Source organism: Cygnus atratus, chromosome 2 (assembly GCF_013377495.2).
Source record: "Cygnus atratus isolate AKBS03 ecotype Queensland, Australia chromosome 2, CAtr_DNAZoo_HiC_assembly, whole genome shotgun sequence".
In the NCBI taxonomy this organism is placed as follows: Eukaryota; Metazoa; Chordata; class Aves; order Anseriformes; family Anatidae; genus Cygnus; species Cygnus atratus.
The window spans coordinates 132,910,525-132,934,977 of record NC_066363.1 but is presented as its reverse complement, the minus strand read 5'-3'; the positions used below and the strand labels follow the sequence as shown (position 1 = coordinate 132,934,977).

The 24,453-nt window shown below is 35.0% G+C and overlaps 1 protein-coding gene across 4 annotated transcripts in view; it reads right to left on the bottom strand.

Moving 5' to 3' along the window:
* Positions 1-24,453, bottom strand: part of WWP1 (WW domain containing E3 ubiquitin protein ligase 1) — a 62,920-nt gene that overhangs the window by 12,934 nt on the left and 25,533 nt on the right. For 3 of the 4 annotated variants that reach the window (XM_035546482.2, XM_035546481.2, XM_050709312.1), the window contains 14 exons: positions 23,149-23,287; positions 20,708-20,832; positions 17,597-17,734; positions 17,431-17,497; positions 15,238-15,419; positions 10,828-11,173; positions 8,657-8,752; positions 7,832-8,006; positions 4,007-4,061; positions 3,809-3,893; positions 3,577-3,705; positions 2,439-2,511; positions 2,277-2,348; positions 1,145-1,233 (listed from right to left, as the gene is read on the bottom strand). In XM_035546482.2, the coding sequence (XP_035402375.1) occupies positions 1,145-1,233; positions 2,277-2,348; positions 2,439-2,511; positions 3,577-3,705; positions 3,809-3,893; positions 4,007-4,061; positions 7,832-8,006; positions 8,657-8,752; positions 10,828-11,173; positions 15,238-15,419; positions 17,431-17,497; positions 17,597-17,734; positions 20,708-20,832; positions 23,149-23,287 (1,771 nt within the window). The remainder of the gene's footprint in view (positions 1-1,144; positions 1,234-2,276; positions 2,349-2,438; positions 2,512-3,576; positions 3,706-3,808; positions 3,894-4,006; positions 4,062-7,831; positions 8,007-8,656; positions 8,753-10,827; positions 11,174-15,237; positions 15,420-17,430; positions 17,498-17,596; positions 17,735-20,707; positions 20,833-23,148; positions 23,288-24,453) is intronic. The other variant, XM_035546483.2, reaches the window with a different exon arrangement.

The window sequence follows — 24,453 nt, the reverse complement described above, 5'->3', positions numbered from 1 at the left end:
TTACTACTAAAACTATGAAAGTATACTACTTACATTTTTTTTTTTTTTAATATTCTGCTATCTGTTGTGACTAATACTCTTCAGTTAAATTATTCTAACATTACTTCTCTGGAAAACATTGTTTCTCTGAACAGATTACTTGAACTCTCCTGGTTCCTATCATACGCCTAAAGTCAACGTGATAGGAACACCAAACAAAACAAAACAAAAGCATGCAAAGCAAAAAGTGCAGTCTACCCAAAAAGCCTATGCACTATTGTAATTCAGAAGCATAGGTACCCACTAATCCAAAGAAGCTCAAACGTCGGAAGCAGATTTCCTTATTTGAAAATGCTATTCATTTTAACTGAACTTCATTTTAACACAGTAATCTACATAGAAACATAACAAAACCAAAACAGAACATGTTTACATTTAAAACAAACAAACAAAAAAGGAAAGTTCACCTATGGCTATGTCTAGTTCCATGGATCTGTAGTAGTACTGAAATTTTTATCCAAAAGGTAACATTTCAGTCAAGTAATTCGCAGCAGTAATGAGTGGTCGGTTATCCTCTATATGGACAACAGAACACACTTTGTCTATGATTTTCCTGTTACAACTTTTTTCTACACTTCAGATTCTATAAAAGCTTGTACTCTAGTTGTTGCACGTTGCTGTACAGCCTACACAGTTCTCTGCTGTTACCTTATTCCTACACTACTCTCTTCTTGTTTACGTCTTGTCTGCTTGTATCAGCCCCAATCTGGTATTTGCTTGTTTAACTTTCTCTAAGTAACCAAAATAATTTATTTTTCCAGTATCTCAATTTCCAGGAAAGATGAACTGTCTGGTAGAAACTTCCTGAAATAATTCAGTCAAGAGCAATTAATTGGCATTAAAAAAAAAACACGCCAATTTAAGCATCAGTCTTTGTCAAAGAACTTAACAACTGAGACTGTAGTTTTTCTAACACAAGGTCATAACCCGTAACAATTGCCAGTGATGCCAGTTCTACCTCCTTAATATATTATCATGAGCTAAAGAAGTAACCAGGGTGACACTGCAAAAGCAAGCAGTTACTTTGCTAATAGAATGACATTAGAAATCAAGGTTAGAGTGCTAATAAAAACCGAACACCTATGTTAAATAAATTTTCTTTTACCTTGCCAAGCCACCATAATCCAGTCCTTCTTCTCCTCTGAATATAACATATAATCTTCTCCTCAAATCATAGGGTTTTAATGCCATAATCTATTAAAAGAAACAAAATTTGTAATAAACTATAGATGATGCACTTTCAATGCAATTGCTCCTTCAAATTCAGATTTTATTTAATTGATACAGATATCCCACATATGCCAAATGTTTACACAGATGTGAAAAGCAATTAGCCCAACTCATGAAACATTGAATCAATGAACTGAATACAAAAATACCAACTCTGACTCAAAATCCCTTAGCAGCACACTGCTGGCAAGTAGGGGAAATTATCACTAAATGGTTGCCCTGTTCTTATACTCTTACAAAGGTATACATTACCAGCCACTCCTAAAGGAAAATGGCTTAAAAGGCTTTTCATCTGACATATTACAGATTTTTGGTTTTAGACAAATAACATGATTTCCTCTAATCCAAAATAAGTGTACTGCTCCCATTAATAATATACTGCTTGGTTACGGAGAATCCTTCTCAAGATGTTTCGATGGAACAAATACAACAAGCATTTTGATTGTTATGAAGAAAAAAGGAGGGAACATATACTGGCTACAGATTGAAGCTCAATATAAGCATCAATTACACAGATTTAACCTTTGAAGGGCAAAGCAGAGCACCAGTTTTAATTGGAGAAGATAAACATTTTGTAATGTATACATATACACATGGGAAAAAAAAAGAGAAAAGCAAACATGACGTGCTTAGGTTAATATGGTATGCAATGTGGTTCAGTTTTGGAAATCTTTACCACAGGCTGCGGTAGATGTAAAAAAGTTAACAAGAAAGGCACAGACAAGGTCACAAAACAGAAGTCCACTGATGTTTATTAAATAGCCAGAAACCACACACCCAGTTCAAAAAACATTTGAATTGTAAACAGTTGGGAGCTAAAAATTATTTGTTAAAGTTAACATATACATTACTTCTTTTCTTACAGTCCTCCCTAAAACCCCCCCTTTGGCTAATACCAGAGGAAGATTACTGTGCTTGAAGGACTGTTAGTCTGAACTAGGTATGGCTATTTTTGTTCTTACGTTTTCTCTGAATAAACATAAAGACAACAATTTTTGCAGCCTTACTTGCTGGAAGGAATCCTCAAACAAAGTCTGTCTGGATACATTGATTTTCACATGGCTTGGCAGTGCATTCGACTGTAATAATAAGGTAATAATGTTAAAAGGCAGAAACTATAACTGTAAATTCCAATACTTTCAAAAAGTAAACAATTACTTAATCAGTACCTGACACAAGTAACGGAAATGAGCAAGTTTCCACCTAAAGCTACGCTCGTAAGCAATCTGTGGCCCTTTATTTCTGTAAGGGAATATATTTGAGATGCATTAAATACACAGACGTCAAACAGCACATTCAACACTAAACAACAGCTTGCAGATTTCAATAATACATTAAAAACTGTGATCATAAGACACAATCACAAATGGAAATTCTTAATATATGCTCTGACTTCTTTTTTATGTAGTTTTCTAAGGAAACAAAAAGCAGCTGATGGTTCAGCTGACCAGTCTTCCATTCGTTGGCTGTGCAACACACACCTATTTTGTTGTTGTTATTAAAGACAATAGCCAATTTACCAAATTTGGAAGAAAGGTAGATTTTGAGGATTTCAAATTCCTATCAATTTTGTAAAAATTAGAAGACAGCTAAAGGAAAGACACCTAAAAGAAAAGACAACTAAAGTGAAAGACTGCAGTATGATCTCAGTCACATTATAGTCACCAAAGATCAACAGAAAATCAAGGATCAACAACGAAGGCTTCAGGTGCTTGTAAACTATGAAGAAATTTATGGAACACTAATCTATAGGCTCTTGGAAAAAGAAGACATCAACACATCAAAGGTAAATCCAGTAAGCTCTACACAAAACATTAAGACAGGTACCCATCAGTTGTGTCAATGCTTCTGACTAACCAAATAAAATAAAAAAAAAAAAAAAGAAGGTTTGCATGTAAAATGTGGAGAAGTATTCAGAATTAGCTTGCTTAGGCATTAATATTGCCACAGAATATATAACTATAAGCAATACTCCTAACAATCATTTCCTGCTTCCTTTAAAAATTTGTCTATTAGTTGTATTAGTTGAATTTACAAGTTTACCTTATTTCCCCTCTCAAAGTGTCAATACAATCTTGTTATTTGAACAGTGTATAAAAACTATTTAACACTAAAGCACTACGGTGAAGTGTAGCATAGAAAAAAATGCCAATTAAAGGTTAAAAATTGATTTACAGGACAATGATTTGCTCTTGATTTATTGCTCAATTCTAGCTAAACATAGATTGTTTTCCAATATGAGAAGAACTTCATCACTAAACTGTAACAAGTTAAAACAGTAAAGACTATGCTTAATTTCTCACTTACACAGAAGATTTCCCAGTACGAGGATCGTTGAAGGTGGTGGTTCTAGTATTGTGATCAACGAAGTATCGCACACCTTCTCTAGTATATCTGATTTCCCAGCCCTCTGGAAGCGGGTCCTCATTTTGTAAACTGCAGAAAAAAATTGCAGAGTACTTTTTCCCCCCATGTCATGACATTTAAAATAACAGTTAAGCAAGATCTTTTTATCTGTGCAGTCAATTTACACACCTACCCTTGAGTTCGAGGGTCTTCCCATTGTGTTGTCTTTGTGTTATGATTTACAAAATACACCCTATCATTTGAATCCACTCTCCTTTCTATGGGAAAAAAGAAAAAAAAAGGCAAACAAAACCAAAAATAAACTATACAACAATTGCATTCCAAATTTCTTTAACTGTCCTTTCCTGAAATCAACAGCTAATTAACTTACCCCAGCCTGGTGGCAAAGGCCCAAGTGGATCATTTTCTGCTGATAACATTGAAGCCTATTTATAAACAAGAGGACATTCAGTTAGGAAAGTATTATTCACCTTTCTTTCCCATAATGTGTTTCAAGATTACCATGAGTTCTGAAGACTGTGCATTCTGAACACCATGCCATTTTTAGTCTGTTTTTACGGAAAAGCATAATTGTGTGATAATATATGACTTGTGCACTTGCCTCCACTGTTTCCAACCCCACATACCATCCCTTCCCTTCCTAGAGAAAACCTGAGAGAGCCAGTGATCTTGAAGATGTACAGTTCACAACAGTTTTATGAAAACACATATAAGCAGTGCTTCTTGTTTATGAATATGCTTTACCATTAATTAACATTTGAAATTAAGTGTGAAAGCACAATGACTACTGCCAATATAGGTTTTTTTTTGATTCTTCAATAGCAGATGTCTTTTCTGGGTGTTTAGCTGTTTTCAAACTTTGTTGTTCTTTGGAAAAACAGTCGCGTTCCATTAAAATGTTGAGATGTTTAAAATTATACTAACATACAGTAAGGTTAAAAGGGGAAAAATAATTATTTTTTAAAAAGATTAAATTATTACGAAAAACTACGCTGAACTTCTAATAAACTGTAACCTTGCAAAAGTCTCCCAGTAGCTCGCAGGAATATAAAGTAAGGAATAAAGAGAATATAAAAGGCAGAAATCCCCCAGACTGCAGGATCCATGCTCTAATTTATAACCAAAAGCATCACCCCCTATAACTTTTTGGATGGAAAATTCACCTATCTAGTTACGTGTTACTGCTCTTTTGTACACAATTAAATTTTGATAAGTGGAAACCAATCTATGTTTTCCAAAGGGTATCTTAAGGATCACCTTACTGCTAATACTGCTTTGGTTTTCAATAGCATTAGCAATACAAAAATCTCAAATCCATCTAAGAGTTTACAAACACCAAATTCAGGCAAGAAAAGCTACAGTATTTTTCATGTTTTCCTGTGAAATATAAACAGAGCAAGGATCAGGAGAAAATGCAATGGATACATTCAAGATCAGGCTCTCTTCACATTAGACGTGAAGAGAGAATTACCACCATCTCATCAACAAATGCACTTAGCCTTTTCTGCTTTTGGAATCTATACAGTCACAATGACCCTGTAACCAAAGACTTCTCTGTGGTGAGTATAGGAAGAATAGCACAGAACAAAAAATGTTATCTGCCAAAGATGTGAATGGTGGTATGATTCAGAGTTTTCTGATCTTCATAATAGGCCCAAAGGTTTAGTGTGGCTACTGGCTAATGCACATTTACAGAACAAACTGTAGCGCTAGCCAGTGGCCCCATTTCAATGAGCCACATTCAATAACAAAAGCAGCACAGTATATTAACCCACATAAAGCATTCATTAATATGTCACATTATTTCTAGTATCTAGTCTCTCTCTGATCTAATTCATATGTCTACATGGTACTGCACTATATGCTGCATATTAAAACTAAGATGTTAAAATAGCAAACAAGCAGTGTCTTGTATTCTGATTTAATAATGAAGGTCCATCCTTAGAAAACAGTCAATGACATTCAAAGATACTTTTACACATCAGCATGCTTTGAGCTTTCAAATGGATATGAGGTAACTATCTGCAGGATGAAGAAGGCTGTTCTATCTAGCCAACACTATGTTTATAAGTAAACAGACCATAACATTTGAATGTTTCTAACAGCTATCATTTAGTACTTGTACGATAAGTGAGCAGCGTTTTTTAAAGAAAGTTATATCAGTTTTCCCAAGCTTTTTTTTTTTTTTTTTTTTAAACACCTACTTTGGATAGGTATTCATTTTATGTAAGTATTTTCCCACATACGGATATTTCTTCCTTTTTTTTTTTTGTTTAGTTCATTTGAATGCATATAGTTGCAGGATGTTAAATGTATTAAAAATCAGTAACTTCAGCAAGTTACACTGCAACTAGTAACTAGTTATGTGCCTATTAAGAGAAAAAAAACTTGAAGCAAGAAGTCTGAAGCAACTTCTCTCATATTAAATATTTTGAAATACCTAAGTAGTCTTTCCAGGTAGAGCTACTCTACAACTGGGTGCAAGTAACAATGGATTTGGACAAGGATAAACTAATACTAAGTCTGTGAGTAGTAGTACAAACACTGCTACATTCCATAAAATAGACGATAAAAAAACAAAAGGACTACCTACTGTTACGACAACACAACAAAAGAGAATGAAGCTAGAAAGAAATGTATATAAATCAAAAGCAAGATAATTCTAGTCCCCAGTTTGAGAGAAGTACCACTGAGAAGAACATAATAGAAAAAGTAAAAGTAATTATAATAACTATACTCTATCCACTTTAATTTCTTCATATGGTTTAGCTTTGACCATTCAAGGTAGCTGAAATATTCCATTATTTATTAAGAGGATTAATTCACTTCTTTTTCCAAAAAATAAATTATAATCTCACTTTCTCACTTATAAACTGCTACATAAGCAGAGCTCTGATGCGTCACCAAAGGAAGTTACCTGTGGTTTGACCACAACAATTCTAAAAGAAATGTATACAGCGGCACTTAAATTAAAAAAATAACAACAAGAAAACTGAATTCACATTCTCTTGAACATCATTTCAATTTTTCTTCACCCCCAAAATTTGAGTTTTGGGTATGCAACTGATGCACTACTTAAAAAATTGAACTGTAAAGAGATGCAAATAGGATGCAAGCAGTCCAATTATCTTTTCTTTTCCTTCAAGCATATTCTGTCTGACAAATTCTAATTTGATGATTTTAAGTCAGAAAGAACATGCTGAGAAATGAGTCCAGGATTTTCAGCAAGAGTTATCATTAAATCAAGAAAGAATGATAATCTTAATAAATAAATAAATAAATATATATATATATATATATATATATATATATATTCTGTACTCTGAGAGAATAAATCTAGCTCAAAACCAAATAAATCTCAGGGTCAGGAAAAGTGAGAGTTTTCTGAGATGTCCGAGGTCTATCAAATTCAAAGGAAAGTTAGGTATCCAGATGTATAGAGTCCTAGTCCAGAAGTCAAAATGATGCTGATTCAGACTTATACCACAGTGGTTTCTTCTCAAAGCACTCTAGCTTTGAATTGAATTTATTCAACTCAATTGAATTAATTTATCATTAATTAAATTAAGATCCAATCCTAGAGACTTAAGAGACTGAACAGTTACAATAAAGTGTTTGGAATAACAGTGACCCGCAGGCACCATCTTTAACTGCAGAAAAAACAACTATCCATTTATCTTGTTAGAAATAAAAAAAATCTGTCTCAAGAAATATCTTCTTTGAAGTTACTCACAATACTTTCTTCCAACAGTTAAGTGAGCAACGATCTGAGCGAAATGCAAAGCTGTATTAGAAATTCCAGAAATGAACCAGGTGACTTAGCTTCAAAATGAGCTCAAAGTAACAGAATTACCACACCTGTACTGATGAGAGACTCCTAATCACTAAGGAAGTTTTGAATGCCATTTAATATTCAAAATGTCCAAAACCCAGCTTTTACGCTCCTTTTCAGTTAAGGGAGTGCTCTACTTTTACCTTTTACTACAGTCAAGGCTCATGTTAGGAAGGAGATTCAGAAGGGAGTACTTTTTTCTTTAAGGATGATTTTTATAAACTTTGTGAACAGAATCAGGAGTTGAATTATTGATGAGAAATATAACACATACGGTTGAATGGTTATTAAAGCATTTTAGAAAAATTAAACAGAAAGTATACCTATATCTCTATTCATTTCTAAATTTTATGCAAAAATTACCGAATAGAGGTATCGTTGGTTAAATTGTTGCATAGCTCCCTGCAGTTGATTACGCTGAGATTGCCATTGCTCAAAGTTCCTGACTGATTCCATTGTTGGTCGCTGCCATGTTGTTGTTCTGGTGTTATGGTCCACATAGTAAACTCTTCCGCGATCATCAACTCTTCTTTCCCAGCTACCAAGAAACACAAATATTAACAGCTAAGTTTTCCAGTACCATCGCATAACTAATTTTCTCTTTTTGCGAAGTTCCTAGATAGTATTTAAATGAAGTATTGAGAGTGACAGTCATGTTTGTAATTTCTAAAGTATGCAGCTCCCCAGCTTCATTGTTAGAAAAACAAATACACTGAGCAAACAGACTGCAGGAAATAGCATCCTCAGCTCTTTCTGTCACCTCAGTTTTAACTTTGCAATTTCCTGTGACCATGAACAAGTTCGCAGGTTTCACACACACAAAATAAACAACCGTATTTTCTGAGAATCAGAAGTCAGGAACGACAGCACTACACCTAGTTGTGCCATCTAAATAAGGGTGGTAAAGCGTTCATTATTTAATGCTTACGTTTTAAAAGAAGAAAAACGTAATTTAGCAGCTACATTTGAACAAGTCATCGGAATGAGAGACATATATATACACACCAATATTCTTATGCAAATTAATACAATTCTAAGCTAACTGAAAGTTAAGGTTTCTTAATATATATGATACATTTTCAATGAGCTGCTTACTAAAAACAAGACTGTCGTTCTTCTTGCACCAACCAAACAACAACATAAATATAGTACCATTACCAGATTTAAATAAAAAGAAGTCTACATTACCCAGGAGGTAAGGGCTGTGGTCTTTCCCATGTTGTAGTTCGTGTGTTGTGATCAACGTAATAAGTTCTACCATGAGGATCCTTTCTTTGCTCCCATCTTCAAGACAAAAAAAGGACTTTCATATAAGTCAAGGTGAAAACACTTCTTTGGTAATTATTTCTCACTAAGCAAAAAAAGCACTTTGCTATTGAATGAACACACAATGATCCAAAGCTCATTCTGTAACACCAAAGACAACTCATACTAGAATAAAAATCATTTACTTCCTGCTTGAACTGGTATCACCATAAAAACTTCTTTAAGGGACTTGGTACATAAAATGAGCATACATCAATATTCACAAATATTTCCAAATTCTATTTAAGGTATCTGAAAACAAAGCCAAGTAATTAACTGCACACAGTCTGTATGCTAAAATAACTAAATTCAGAAAGTTTAGACACATTCTTTGCATTTTCAAGTACTTGCCTCTCACAAAAAAAAAGAAAAAAGAAAAAAGTAATCTACATTTTGAAGCACTGTTCCCTATATCCAACAAACAACAGGATCTTTCAGAGTGAACCTGAAATGTGCGCTATCAGATAATTTTCCCCGTGTTCCTATTTCCTGTTCTGGTAAATTCTGTATCTGATATCCCTGGGGATTACTTCTTCAGTTTTAGTTGCAAAGTTCTTACAATGAAGATGGATAAAGGAACAAACATTACAAGCAATTCAAGTTTCATGCTCTTGAGGACTGCTGTAATACAATATGTGCCATTTATAAATGGGAGAGGAAAACTGGATTAATGTTAGACAATGAACTTAAGTCCTTGCTTGTGTTAGATGTATGTTTTTCTTAAAAATGTAATTAATTAGCTCCTAAAAATATGCTTGCTACTCATAGAATTTGATGTGCATTTCCTCACTATTACAAAGTATCCTACAAAACTCCTAGAAATGCTTTCTGCAGTTCAAGAGGTTAAATGCCAAGACTATGAGGTGATAACAGAGGACCAAAGCATGTTTCAGAGTTAATAGGCTAAACATAACAGAGGTTCCACTAGATTTGGGGAGGGAAGGAAGGAGAATACAGTCAGGGAAGAAGTAATGCATTTGGCCATAATGTGGACTATGCCTGGTACTTATGATCCTGTCAATAGGAAAGCAAATAACTGAGAAAAAAAGTAGGGAGGGGAAATAACTACAGCAATTCCCACCTGAGCTTCCACTGTCAAAACACATGAAAATTAAGTACCCTGTAATATTTTCCCTACAAAGTACATACCGTACTTCTGTCTTTTTAGATTCCTGTTTCCATGTTCATCCAAATGCAGAAACTCAAGTGAACTGTCCCTAATTACTTACTGAACCTGTTTCAGAGGAAGCAGATACAAGACAGGCTCCCAGAAAGATCAGCTGCAATGGCATTATGTATATATGCTTTGGGCAATAAACTACTTCTGTGTTCAAGAAAAATGTTAAAATAGTTAGTATTTAGAATATCACAGAAATGTCAGTATCCTCAATTAGTTACTGAAAACATCTTTTCACCCAAACATGAAAGCATTTTTTTTTTGCTGGTGTGTTTGTTTAAGATTGATATATGTATTTGAACATGTGTTACATTGTTATTTAACATTTAAGCATATCTTTAATTTTGCACTTAAGGTTTAGGACTACAGCAGTAGTCTCAAACAGTTTCACAGAATTAACAGTTTCTAGTTATTCCGAGCATATACACACACTTTAAATCTGTGTTTTTAACATTACTGGTTACATTCCTACACTGCAAGCACCTACAAGTATTTGTAGACTATTTTACTCATTTTCACTTCTCTGTATCTTAGTTCCTACTACATTCTTATAGTTTAAGAACCAAAGGAGCAAAGAATTATAACCCAAATAAGTTTGAATAGATCAAATGAAAAGCTTTCACATCCATAATGCCCAAGAGTTCCTCTATTTAGATCATATTACTGTCTCAGCAAATCAGTGATCAGTTGCTAGTTTCTGGGGCACGAGCTACTAGCCAATTATAGCAGCACAGTACAAACCCCATTTTAGATCAAATAACCCCTTCTCAGCCAGCTGATATGCATTTGGCAATCTCCATATGGAATTAAACTGCTGTTTCTTTATATACACATTGAGACCAAACACAATTACAGTGTTAAAATCAAGCCCACATACCCTGGTGGCAAAGGTTCTGTACTGGCATTACCAGGCTGCTGTCTTACAGGCTCTCCGGATGCACTTGAGGTTGAGGAGGATTCCCTTGGTTTTGCTGCATCTGCTGCTATACTGTTTCTGGCATTAGGTTGAGCACAGTCTGTTGTAGCTGTATCTTCTAGTCCAGCAGACACAAGTAACATAGAACCGTGGCTTTCGGAACAACTAGCTGCTTCTGCTGTTGACTGAGGTTCTACTGTAGTGTTAGTGCAATCTGTAGACATGGGAGCTTCTGCTGAACCTACCACTGCCTCGGAGACAGAAGAATTACCAGCTTCTGGTGCAGAGGCAGATGACTCACCATTAACTGAGAAATAGGAAATAAGAACATTTGCATATCAGATTCTGATGACTTTTACTTTTTTAATGATCTACTTGTAGAGCAAGCTACGTTGAAACAAAGAAAGGAACACGTTTAATTCACACCTACACGCCATAAGCAGTATTTTTGCCTAAGATGACAAAAAAGTCACAGTGCACCTGCCTCAGTTAAAACTGTAATTAAAACGTACAATCTGCAAGCCACTCTCTATACTTCCAGCAAAGGTAATACCTTCGTTCCGAATATCTTGTTCAATTCAACTTTACACTCTATTCTTTAGATTAGCAAAAGGTAGACATCTGCTTCACAGAAAGCAGTACCACCTTATTTGCTTTGAAACTTTGAACTTGTACGAACTTCAAAAAAGAATCTTTATTAGCATGAGATGAAAGAAAAATATTAGGAGCTAAATAACTATTTGAAATACAGAAAACTAAGAGGTAGTTCTTACACTTTTTTCCCTTTTTTAGAGTTGAGATACAGAATTGTACAATTAAGCAAAAAAAACACCTGTGTATGGCTTAGAAAAAACTCCTCCTCACACCCCCAACAAGGTCCGTAAGTCCTAAAAATCTGTATTTTGCTAACTGTTGTGGCTAACCATACCTAAGTATTAGCTAAGTACCACAGAGTCATTCGCTCACACTTCCCACCCAACCGCAGTGTGATTGGACAAGAGGAAAGGAGGAGTAAAAGCAAGAAAACTTGATGGTCAAGGCAAAAATTAATTAATAAGAAAAGAAGCAGAAGAAGAGAGAAAGACAACAAAACAAAACAAGCGATGTAAAGGCAATCATTCACCACCTCCCATCGGTAGACTGATGCCCAGCCAGTTCCCAAGCAAAAAGATGGTTAACCTCTCTAGACTTCCTCATCTCCTTTTTTATTGCTGAGCATAACATTACAGGCATGGAATATCTCTTCGGTTGGTTCAGGTCATCTGCCCGGTTGTGTCCCCTCCCAACCTCATGCGTACTCCCAATCTATTTACTGGCCTGGGAGAGGCAGAGTAAGAAACGGATAAGGCCCTAATTCTGTGCAAACACTGTTCAGCCACAGCTAAAACGTAACTGTGTTATCAACATTATTTTGGTCACAAATCTAAAATACAGCAGCATACAAACTCCATCCCAGTCAGACCCGTGACACTTGTAATTTATATAGGTCAAAGACTTAAGAAAATTATTTTAGAATAAAAATAAATTGATTTCTGTCTTTTTAAGAACAACACAAATGTCATCCAACTCAAGCAAGCATAGTCTCATAACAGGTTTAAAACAGACATGGATTTGGCAGGAAAAAAGGGGCTAAGATGGCATAAGTACTCCCAAGCCCAATTGGCTAGTAATACATCAATACCAATTATCTGCAGAGCTTAACAGAACAGTATCTCAGCACATGACCTTGCCTCAGACAAGAGAAATCAGGTATAGTAGTCAGAAGACCCCCATTAAAAGTCAAGGTCCTTATTTAAAGCAATGCAAAATCAGCCACAACTAGGGGTGCAGAAAATGCAGGCTAACATCAGTGACAATTCTATTTAAGCTTCTCAGTTCGTATCTCTTTTGGAGTTGGAACTATTTTTCTTCAAGACCAAATATAATATGCAACACAGACTTCAAGAAATTTTGTTAACTGATAGCATATTATCAGCTTACAATTCTGAGGCCAAAATACTACAATTGCTCTATATTTGTAGCCTTATTGGTAGAAATGTACAAAAATTAACCATAGATTAGTACCTATAAAATGATGGAACACCATTTTAGAGTTTACTTATTTTAATTCTGTATAGCATACTTACAAATTAAAAAATAGCTAGACCCTACATACTACCTGCAATAGCTCTGTAATGTCAGCAATTTCTTGCTTTCCCAGAAAGTAAGAACAGATACTGGCAAATTGTAAATCTCATTTTCCTCTAAAACACGTGCACATGCACACACACAAAAGCAGGTCAAAAAATTACAAGCAATAGAATAGAAATCAGTAATATATTCCAATTAGCAAGCCAGTTTCTTTAAGGAATTATCACTGGGCCACATATATTTCTTCACATGCATAATGATGAGCATGATTTTACAGGCAGCAGCCGATTTGTAAGATCTGTAAAGGCATTGCTTTATGAACAAAACTATTCCAGGGCAATATATCACTACTTCCAGCTCACACGGAACGGGTTAACCAACACCAAGATACATCAAGACTTCGTATTAGTTCAAGCACCTATAAAGCATGAGATGAAAAAAATTGCAACTACAGACAACCTGATCGGTTTTCTTCAAATGTCTGTTTTAACTAGCAACGGCTTTATTTAAATAGGAAAAAATGCCAGCTGAAGTTTCAGCTTTCATTAAAAAAGTAATTTCAATTCATCTATATGAAAGGATCTACGAGATTCCAGAATGAAGTCAGAGATCAAAGTAACTAAAAGAGACAACAATTTGTCAGTAAGCTGATCTCCAAAACAGATCTATAAAACATTATATCAGCTGATTACCTCAATATTTAGATCTGAAAAAGCAATTCTGGCAACATCACATAAAATGACAATCCTGCTAAGCACAACAGTGAGAAGAAAAAAACAAAACAAAAACTGTGTCATCAACAAATGCTGAAGACTCATTCTACATCTTGCCTCAAAAAAGTCTCCATCAACGGGTACAGTAGTTGAAAACTGTTATAACAGTGACTTAGTGCAAGCTCAGTAGTATGGTTTCATCAATATTACTATTTGAACAAATCAATTATTTCTGCAATTACACTATCCGAATACCAATTTAAAATGGATCTCTCAGCTATTGGATCTCTCTCCCTAAAAAGGGAACAACACTTAAATAATACATATGCTCTTTGGCCTTCAACTGAAAAGAGAAAGGAATTGAGTTCAAGTTCTCTAAATAGAGATACACTTCACAGAAGACCTGATTTAATTACTACCTTTTAAAGTTTATAATTATTTCCGTCATCTTCTTACCATCCCACATTTCCCACTCTATTACAGGAAGCTTGACAGTCTCCATTCTCCCTGTTTATTAACAGCTTGCCTCTTCCTATTTAAGAGTACCTTTTTGCTCTGCTATCACTCTAATCTCAATCAATCAGCTGAGGAAAGACAGAAAGCACTTAGAAAGCATAGTCATGATTAGATGCAAAGCTCTCTCCGAAGAACAAAAATAACGAAAAATATTTGCTTTTCACTTCTTTTACTTTACTGAATGTTACTTCTAATCATAACCAGTATCAAAGTTTTTATGTGTAAGAAGAAAATGAGATTTACTATTTGCCAACATCTGTTCTGAAACAAGTATTTTTTTTAAAAAAACGGAAGGCAAAAAGAATCTACAACACATTTCAACTAAGAGCACAATAGTTCCTGGTGACAGGACGAGGGGGAATGGGCTAAAGTTGCTCCAAGGGAGGTTTAGGTTGGATATTAGGAAGAACTTCTTTACTGAAAGGGTTGTTAGGCATTGGGATGGGCTGCCCAGGGAAGTGGTTGAGTCACCATCCCTGGAGGTCTTTAAAAGACGTTTAGATGTTGAGCTTAGTGATATGGTTTAGTGGAGGACTTGTTAGTGTTAGGTCAGAGGTTGGACTAGGTGATCTTGGAGGTCTCTTCCAACCTAGACGATTCTGTGATTCCCTGACAGCCCTGAACAGCAGATTTATCCAACAGCAAAAGAAACCTAACTATAGTTATTCTAATTAATTCTGTGAAAGAAATCTAAGTTTTCCTCCTGACAACTCATAATATGGTTTAGTCATCTGGGATAGGGAAGGAAGATTTGGATGCTTTACATCTTTCTTCATCCAAGATGAGAATTCAAAGGGAAGTGTGACAGTTGGTAGACTGAAGAATGGACCTACTCCAGAAAAAATTCATGGAAGTGAAAACACAAGATTATAAATTCAAGCCCAGGAACATCCTTTCAGTATTTTTGAAATCTAACAAAAAATGTACAGGAAAAAGTGATTCAACTTCAGATTCATTTCAACTAGACAAAAAAACCTTACAGTACATGGTCTCATAACCCTCCCATTCTTACCAGTGCTGTTGACGGGCTGAGCTGCAAGTGGTTTTGGTACTGGTGTATTTTTGGGTCTGGCTGCAACATGAGTAGGAGATGGTGAGCTGTCTCCATTAATAGCTTCTGTGCAGAACGCATTCTGTACTACAGAGTTTGAAGGTACTTGATTGTCTATCCCATTAGAAATATCACAAGCAGATCTTGGTAAAAATAAAAAAAAAAGATAGGTTTACATTAGTACAAACATGTTGAACAGTTAGGCAAAGTAAAACAAATCCTACACTATAACATGGTAAAGAAACACATAAAGGAACTGTGGTAAATTCACAACAGTTTAATACCATGTATGCAGCCCAGGTAACAGTCAAGTGCAAGACAAAAACAATTACGGAACAACATACAAATGTTGTTTTGAAGAATTTTAGATACTTAAAACAGATAAGATTTCTCATTTCCTCTTCATCTTTTACTTTGTAATGGCATATTAGAATTGAGTTGGGCAGACCAATGTGCCTGCCACATCTTCCAAAACTGCCTTAGGAACCATTCCAAAGCAGCAGCTATGAGCAGGAGAACGTTTTCTCTCATTAAGCAACTGGAACAATAATTTTGTTTGTCATATCTCTATTTTTTTTCTAGTAATAACATAAGTAAGAAAACTCCTTCAGTAAAAGAAGTTTCTCTATGTATAGGCAGGATAGGCCAGTATGTGGACAGATATACATAGGAAGCTCTGTGTTTGAATGGCTGCAAGGAAATACATGTACTGTAAGGGCCTCTGAATGCGAAGTCCTGTTCAACTACACTACTTTTACTTAAATCTATCCCAGAATGCATAAAGCCACCCATCAGAATCACATATTATGAAAATTACATTCAGTGCCAACTCCCCATCTTCGCAAGGACTAGTGGCTAAAAATTCAAGTTAAATATATAACAAAAAACATGAGAATTGTTACAAGTCCCACTTTGCAGAATATGAAAGGAAAAAACAGAATTTCCATGCTACCTTACCCAACTCAAGATGAGTAGTATTAACAGAGAATTAAAATACAATCCCTTTTCAATTCTAGACTAGAAACCTGTTTGTTTTAAAACTGTAAATCAAAACCGCTGGAAATTTATATGGAAAACTGTTGTAATCAGAATACAAACGTCAAGTAAACGTGACAGTAAAAGCCACACCAGGAGTAGTAACAGTTGAATGAAAACAAATGATTGCTATTCGTTTTTCAAAGTGTTACGCATATGAATTTCAATTCACTTTGCATAATCCCAAACCTTTCTAAAGCAAACTAGGATAAGTAACTTTTTATCCTCACCCCCTCATACTGAGCACCTGTGGGAGAACTTCTGTTCAAAAGAAGAATCAAGTCAAGCGTACAAGAACAAATGTGTCTCTGTCATTCAAATGCATAGCAACTGTATGCTTTTTCACTCCATCCTGTGTTAAAAACTTATGTAGAAAGGAGCTGACTGCAGGGTAACTGGCAGGTCAGTACTGTTAATTTGATGTGAATATTGACCTACTTGACTCACTAATGGTGAGAGGTCAAACAATCTACTCCTACTTCTCTGCAGGCAGTCCATCAGCTGGCATAAAGATGGAGGCACCAAGAATGAAGCTCTAAATTGATCCCAAAGTCTTCTTCTTGCCACTTCAGGTTGAAGCAGGCAAAGTCTTTGCCTTAGTGTTCCGAATACTGCTTCCTAAATGCAATACAAGTCTGTTCAACAACTTCCTGATAACAACCTTAAAAAAGGAACCGGGTAAAGAGGAAGTCATTTACGCTTTTCTTCTTCTTCCTTCCGTTCAAATGGTCCATTGCAACAAGTTGGTACACATGAACAGAAATGTCTCTTAAACAGCAAAAAAAAATGAATGCAATAAGTACACAAAATCACACTGAGCCACTGCTCCCAGGATTTCATAAAATTTCAACTAACTAGAAATCTATTTTCAGAGGGCTACACTTTCAAGAGGCAATCATAAACTACTGGCTCTAACAGGAGAGGAAGGACAGAGTTGCAAATTTAATTTCTGTCAAACTAAATTATGTAATTATTATACAAACCGTATTTCTAAAACCTGTGGTAAAATAATTAAGGGCTTGACAGTGAAAATCACTCCCGTTCACACAAAAAAATGTTAACTGATAAATTTGCTGATATATGTCACATACAGTCTAAAATACAAAAATAAATTCCAACCTTATTGTACTTCTTGCTGAAGCATCTCTGTTTTCATGCACAGCTTCGCCATTTTGCTGAACTTCTACTGAACAGTAAACAAACAAAAATCAATAGAAATATTCCACTACATCTGTTTGGAATATTAATCAAAATTTTACAATCCAATTGAATTGTTTTAACTTACTGGTTGCTGGTGAACTGATATTTGTAAGAGATTCTTGTTCAACAACCAAACCATCTAGCACAACTGTCAGTTCACCTGTTTGCACCATGCCACTCTTGTTTTCCAAAGACAGTTTCAACTGTTCTTTCACCTTCTCCACTAGAAACGGAGTTGGGGTGGGTAGGAGAAGAGAAGGAGAGAAGGGATAAAGGAAAGATTAAATTCTAAGCAAAGTTAAAAAACGATTGTCAACAAAAAATATATTTAGTTGTACAAAATGTAACATGAGATGTTCAGATGATTTGAATCACCATAGAAATCACTATGAAACTGTGTAAAATCTACACCAGCTGTGGGTAAAAGCACAGTATACTAGAGAAATAAATTGTCCATTTACATAACATATTGTAGGTATACTATAGGATCCATATATTTTCAGCACTTTATTGTAAATGATTTCCCAGGTTTTCTTTTTCCACTAAACCCTTCTGAAATCATGCACTACTTACATAACACAGGAAGGCTTAAAGTCAAACAACTTCTGAACTACACATCCAAATACTACATGTTACAAGTCACAGGGAACTTTATCCTACAACCAGAGCTTATGTTCATTTCTTGTATCACCTTCCAAAAGTAATTCTAAGAGACAACTGAAAAGAACATCACTTTGAGGAAAGAATAAATACAAAGACTCCATACAGTCTTTCCTATTTAAATATATATATATATATATTTTAGTAAGTTCTTAGGAGCATTTTCACAGACTCCAACTCCAAGGATTAAACAGTAAGAGAGGATACCTCAAGCAATCAAAAATTAAATGAGAAACTATTTTCCACAAAGCAAACTTTTTGTTTTGAGATATTAAAAAAAAAAAAATGTACATGGTGCAATAAAAAAATTCAATATAACTGGTAAGCAATGCACACACATGTAGACAGACATACATAACCAGAGGTAAAACATGCTGTGGATGTTGCATAATTCTCCCTAAATCAACTGATACTAGTACAGCATTTAAAACTACACGTCAGAAATGCAAACACAGTAAGCTATGAGTTCACATTAATCAGGTTAAAATGGTTACAGCCTTTTAGTATTTGTGGTCTCAGATTAAAGGATTATTTTTTTCAAGATGTATCAGCATATTTCCCTCAATATGACAGCGTTCCAAGCTAAAGTCAAAGCTCCCTATGCAACTTGCACTTCTATGCATTAAACTAGCATTTCCTTATTTTTTTAATTTCTTAATAAACATCATAAATGAACAATAAACATGAAAACAGGGAATGCTAGCATCAGCTATTATCAGATATCCCCAAGACTTTGCTAAGGTCAATACTGACATCTGTTATTTTAAAAAACAGATTCAACTGTATGTAGTGGGGCAACTGTTACTAGCGAACACCCACTGCTATGTTACAAATGGATTTCACTGGAGCAAGCACAAAGCTGCCAAATTACTACAGAATTATTGATTCTGAGATCTGCATTTTAGAAAATGGTAGCGGAAGAAAAGGGAGAAGAAACTAGCCTACCACAGAGCTGTTAGGATACATATTCATAACTGCCATCTCTGCAAAGGGTGATTGGTTTACCTTCTGTTCTTTTAAAAGGTTAACTTCCAAAAACAGACCAACAGCTCACTGTACTCCAACTGAGCTTGCAAGACAGTTGGGAGGGGTGTGGGCAGCAATTCACTACTAACAGTGCCTAGCAGGAGAAATTAATAGCACTAATCCTAACGTTTCTGCATTCAGAAGACATCCTCTTTACATTTTCTTCAGTAAAGCGCCTTTCAAGTACTGCATTTTACATTAGGTACAAATAACTGAACCACTGAAGAATACTGATCAGATTATTCTATCACTGAATTACTTGATAATCCAGCGTGTGTCAAACTGTTGACACATCAAAATCAGAAGAGCTGCACATAAATTACTTTTAGTGCAATGTACAGCTAACTCAGTCAACCATTTCCTGAAAGAATTTGCCAGGTTATCGGATCCTACAATCCCTGTATCTACAGCAACAATATATTAACTATTTTGTTTGCTGTTACTATTACAATCCAGTTTCTTCTAACACAGTTAAAGCATAAAACATCATGCATTAGATGTACGGAAGGCACAATTATATTGTGCCACTATTTTATTCTGTATTTAAAAATATGGTCATGTAATGTCAGAATGAATATTTAAATAGTATTTTATTTCACTATAATGTCATTTTAGAAATCACTTTTTAAAAAAAAAAGATTAAAAACATGCAACTTTTCTGCTTAACTATGAAATCCTAGGCAGAAATCTTTTTCATACTGCTGAAGAAACTCCACTTGATTTTGCATTCTGTTTCATTTTTCTGTAAGAATCAGAAAAATGAAGCAGGGGGGAGGGGATTGGGTGGGATCTCCTTTCCTCCACCTCCCTAAACAGAGCTCTCAGATTTGCGTATCTGATTTGTGAGAAAGGTTAGAAATTGGTTTAGCTGGAATTCTACTGCCACTCTGGAGCGGAATTTAAAGTGTGGATTCACCATCTTCTTGCATTAATGAAAAAAATTTAAAAACGAATTAGATAAAGAAGACCTGTTTTAATTCTATTAAAGACAACAAAAGTTAAAAGTTACATAGAACACAACAATCACTGATATACTAAAAAGAAGTTTCTCAATTGTTTCTTTCATCAATGGTTTCTACTGCTCTCTGGGCAGCTAAATTATGAGAGAAAAATATGCAGTCCTTCTATTAACAATTCCAAAGAAGGAAAACATGAACAATGATGGCTTTTCAAAAACTTTAGATCTTTTTGTTTGTTTTAAAAACAAGTCTAAAACAGATCTTCTAGCAAATTAGGTATTAGTTTGCCACAAAACATTTCAATTAATCACTACTGTGTTTACTTAGTTTGTAGTAACTTGTACTCTGGTGTATGTTTCAAAATTATTATATCCCATTGTTACATTTAAATTGCTTTCTATAGCACAGTTGGACATGTCCAGAAGAGACAAGGAAAGACATCAACTGAAAATCAGTTGTAATTACATGTATAGTTAGTAGTCTGATTGCCAGTTTTGATATATAGATTAGTAATAATAATTCTACTTAAAATATCCTTCAGGATAACTTACATTTTCTATTGTGTATTTCCAAAGCTTGTCTCAAGTCTACAGTGGCTCTTCCTAATAAAGCATCTGCTTTTAAAGTGTGATGGCTCCACACTCTAAATTCCAGCGTAGTCTGTGGAGTCACATTCCTGCATATAAAATACATTTTTTAAAAAATATATACAGATTTTAAAGAATTCATTCGTGTTATTAGGAGTATTTGATCTTAATTCAATTTCTCATATTTGTTGTTATTTCTTGATACTAATTGACTGAAAGTGGTTTTTGTACCATTAGGGGAAATTTTTAACTAAGCACTGTAAACACTGTAATATTTATCCTTAAGATCAATTAAAGAGCATTACTATAATAGCATAAGGAATTTGGGGAGTATCAGAATAACCTACACTAAGCTCAAATCTCAGTTATATAACAACATATCTTACTTGGTATATGAAAGACATATTTTCCTTATTCCTCACTATTGCAGAATTCTAACTAAAAACTCACATTATTTAATGTGAATAAAAAAGTAGTAAGTATATTTAATTTGTCTGTCACTAGAAAGAAAAATACCAATTATTAAAAATGAAAATACAACCAATTAGCTACTTGCAAGCAGGAGGAATACGTCCCATAGCTGTCAACTTGCCATGAAAATGTTGATAAAACATTGCTTATGAATCCACAAATATATATAAAGTCACAATGCATGCTCACAAAAATCAGAGGGGAAAAAATCAAGTGATAAAGCTAAAGTAAAAACTGGAGGAAAGCAGAAAGATAAAGGTCCCAACTACAGTAATGCTACAATAAGCCTTGGCAGTATCTCCCCGCTGCTCAGGAAGGAAAACAATGCTAGGTCCTAGAGAGTAAGTTTTGCAAGATAAGGTCTATTACAGCAAGAGTGCTTTTAGCTGTGAAAAATGGAGCAGAAACATTGTACTGCAAGTCCAAGGTCACATATCCGTCAGAACTAGAAACATGAAGTTATATCAGTATTGCTAAAAATAATGCTAAAAACAATCCCCAGGCCGCATCAACAGAGCTAACTTTAGTCACTTGAACATGTTGGACAACATGGATCATTTTTGCAGAAATCCATGAGGAAGTATGTTTTTATATTTTGAATAGGCTGCCTTCTAATGGAAGACTTACTAAAATACCAGCTTTAAAAAAGAAAAGGGGTGGGGGGATTACACACAGAATACACTGCTGGTGCTCATGCATGCCCCATACAGGTCACGGGAACTTGTTAAATTGGAGAGTTTACTTATTCCCAAATGGATTGGGCAACTGAAACAACAATACCTTTCTGACAGATGGAAGAAAAGGTGACCAGAATACCTGACATATAAGAATCAGATCCTAAATAATACTGATGATGGAATGAGTTTGTTTGGCTGTACTGTATACATCAAATTACTTCATTTCTATCAGCTCACCAAATCCTGTCAAATGAAACCTGCCTCCTCAACAGCAACTCTGGTCTCTGTGAATATCGATAGCTCTGTACTTGTGCTAGTAATAACTCCTGGAAATCAATGTTAGGCCCAAGACTATGCTATTCAGTTTTGCTGTACTACAAAAGGCTAATAAACTACTAAACCTGGAACATCAAGAAATGTGACAGAGGAATACCCGCCTGGTTCAGCCCAGGTCTGCAGTCAACAACTAGTGTTCCCAAGTAAATGGTTCCCCCAGAATTAGTTACACTGTACCTCTCCCCATTCTCCAGAACCAAATCAGGTTCCCCTAACTAACAAAGCTGGCTACTATTGCACAAAGGCAGGTCAGATGCTCTAAGGCGTACCAGCCCATGTTCAATGCCTCTTGAAAGTAGCTGTGTTGTTTCCACACTCAAATCTGTAGTAGTACAATCCTGGTTGCATAATAGTGCATTCTAGCTAACTACATTGCGCAAGATTTGCCAATTCTTCATAGGGTCATAGTCAGGTATATCTGCACCTGTAGCACAGTAAGCAAATAAACCATAACCACGTTAAACTGCTCAAACGTAAGGATAAGTTACATGGCCATTTTGCAGTAAACTGTTTTTGTGTGTGTACCCCTTTCATTAGGAAATTTAAAACAAAAAGTGACTTTCCTTATAACTACTATTTATCCAGCTGAGAATTTTTGTGTTTTAATGTTGAGAATGACAGTAAGATCTTCTAGAGACAAATCTTAAACTTGAAAGGTCCACAGTACAAACAAATATTAAGGGTATACTGTGGACAGTAACTGTATACAAGAACACTCTCCTCAAAACAAAACAAAATAAAAATGTCCTTGGGACATCATAAGCACTGAGAAAGACTTTTCATTTAAGATAAACAGCATCTTATGTCTGCATGTAGTTATCAACAGCCAGAGAAAATTATGTAGGCAGCCAAGCCTAGTAAATATTTGCCTGCAGGGTCTGGCTAATAAATAGTATTAAATAATCAAAAAAATCTACTTACACTGTCAGCTGTTCATCCCACTTTGGATTTGAAGAACTACTTGATTTTGCTGTTTTCTTGATTTCTCCATCTGCAGTTAATTCCGTGTAGAAAGTTGTTCCAAACCAATTCTTTTTCCGTTTCAGTTTGGCACTAGAAACTAATAAAATGTATTGCTTTATCTAAAACAGCACACTTGCTGAAAACTAGAAAAAGTACCACCTACACAATGCACAGAACATGGCAGAGCAATGTTATTCCTCACCTTTTCTACTTCTGCTGAACATAAAGAGGTCAATGCTAAAATGGTAGCTTTTCATTTCAAAAACTACTTTGTCGGGTAGTTGACACCAAGCTTGACATATTCCTGTACCCATGTACTGATAGCATAGTTAAGAGAGACAGCACAACAATTATTTTAGAGAAAACTGAAAATCATGTGGTTTCTTTTGTTTATCTTCTCACAGTTCTTCCTCTTCCAACTCCTCTATTTTCTAACTGAAAAATAGCTAAGTATGATAAATCTGAATGATTATCAGACAAATTTTTTTTTGTTTTGTTGCTGTTGTTTCTCAATAGAATCTTTAGTATTTTAAATTTTATGTACTTAGGAAGGTACATGCAATTTAAACCTATTTCAAAATTTCATTGTTATAAATTTTTCACCACTATATATGTTTCACTGCAAAGCCAGTATGCAGCACTTCATCTCTTTGCCTATTCCACCTGTCCAGTTAACCTCTATTTTAACACGTCTTTTTGCTAAAATTAAGAAAATAACTCTCAAATTTAACTCCCTATTTAAAGGGCTTTGCAGATAAACTTAAGGCTTCAGCTAAATCTTCAACAATTAGAAACAGCAAATGACCAAAGAAGCTATTTTTTATCTCCAAATAACTAGTGAGGTCCTCGGTGCTCCTGAATATAAATCTGTTCTTTCACTTCCTCACCCAGCTGACAATGTTACTATAAAAACCAACAGCAGCCTAGCTGCCAATATTTTAAATTCTACTTCAGGCACATTCTTCAGAAGACATCAGTGGACTCACAGCTGTACTACCTGCTGGCTATGCTTTTTCTTATTCCTCCTATACTTCAATGTGATCCTCCTTCCCTTCACTTTCAACCTAAAGCGAAGCTGAATACTTTCAGCTACTTGGAACTAATCCTTCCCTGTTACTTTTCTGCCTGGTACTTGCTATTCCAAAAATAAGTGGGAGTTAACTAAACTGTCTGAAAGGAAGACAAAAAAGGTTTGTAATATATTTCTGGATTACAGTATTCTGGAAAGTACGCATTAGCTAATTAAAAGTCAGTGGGATGCAA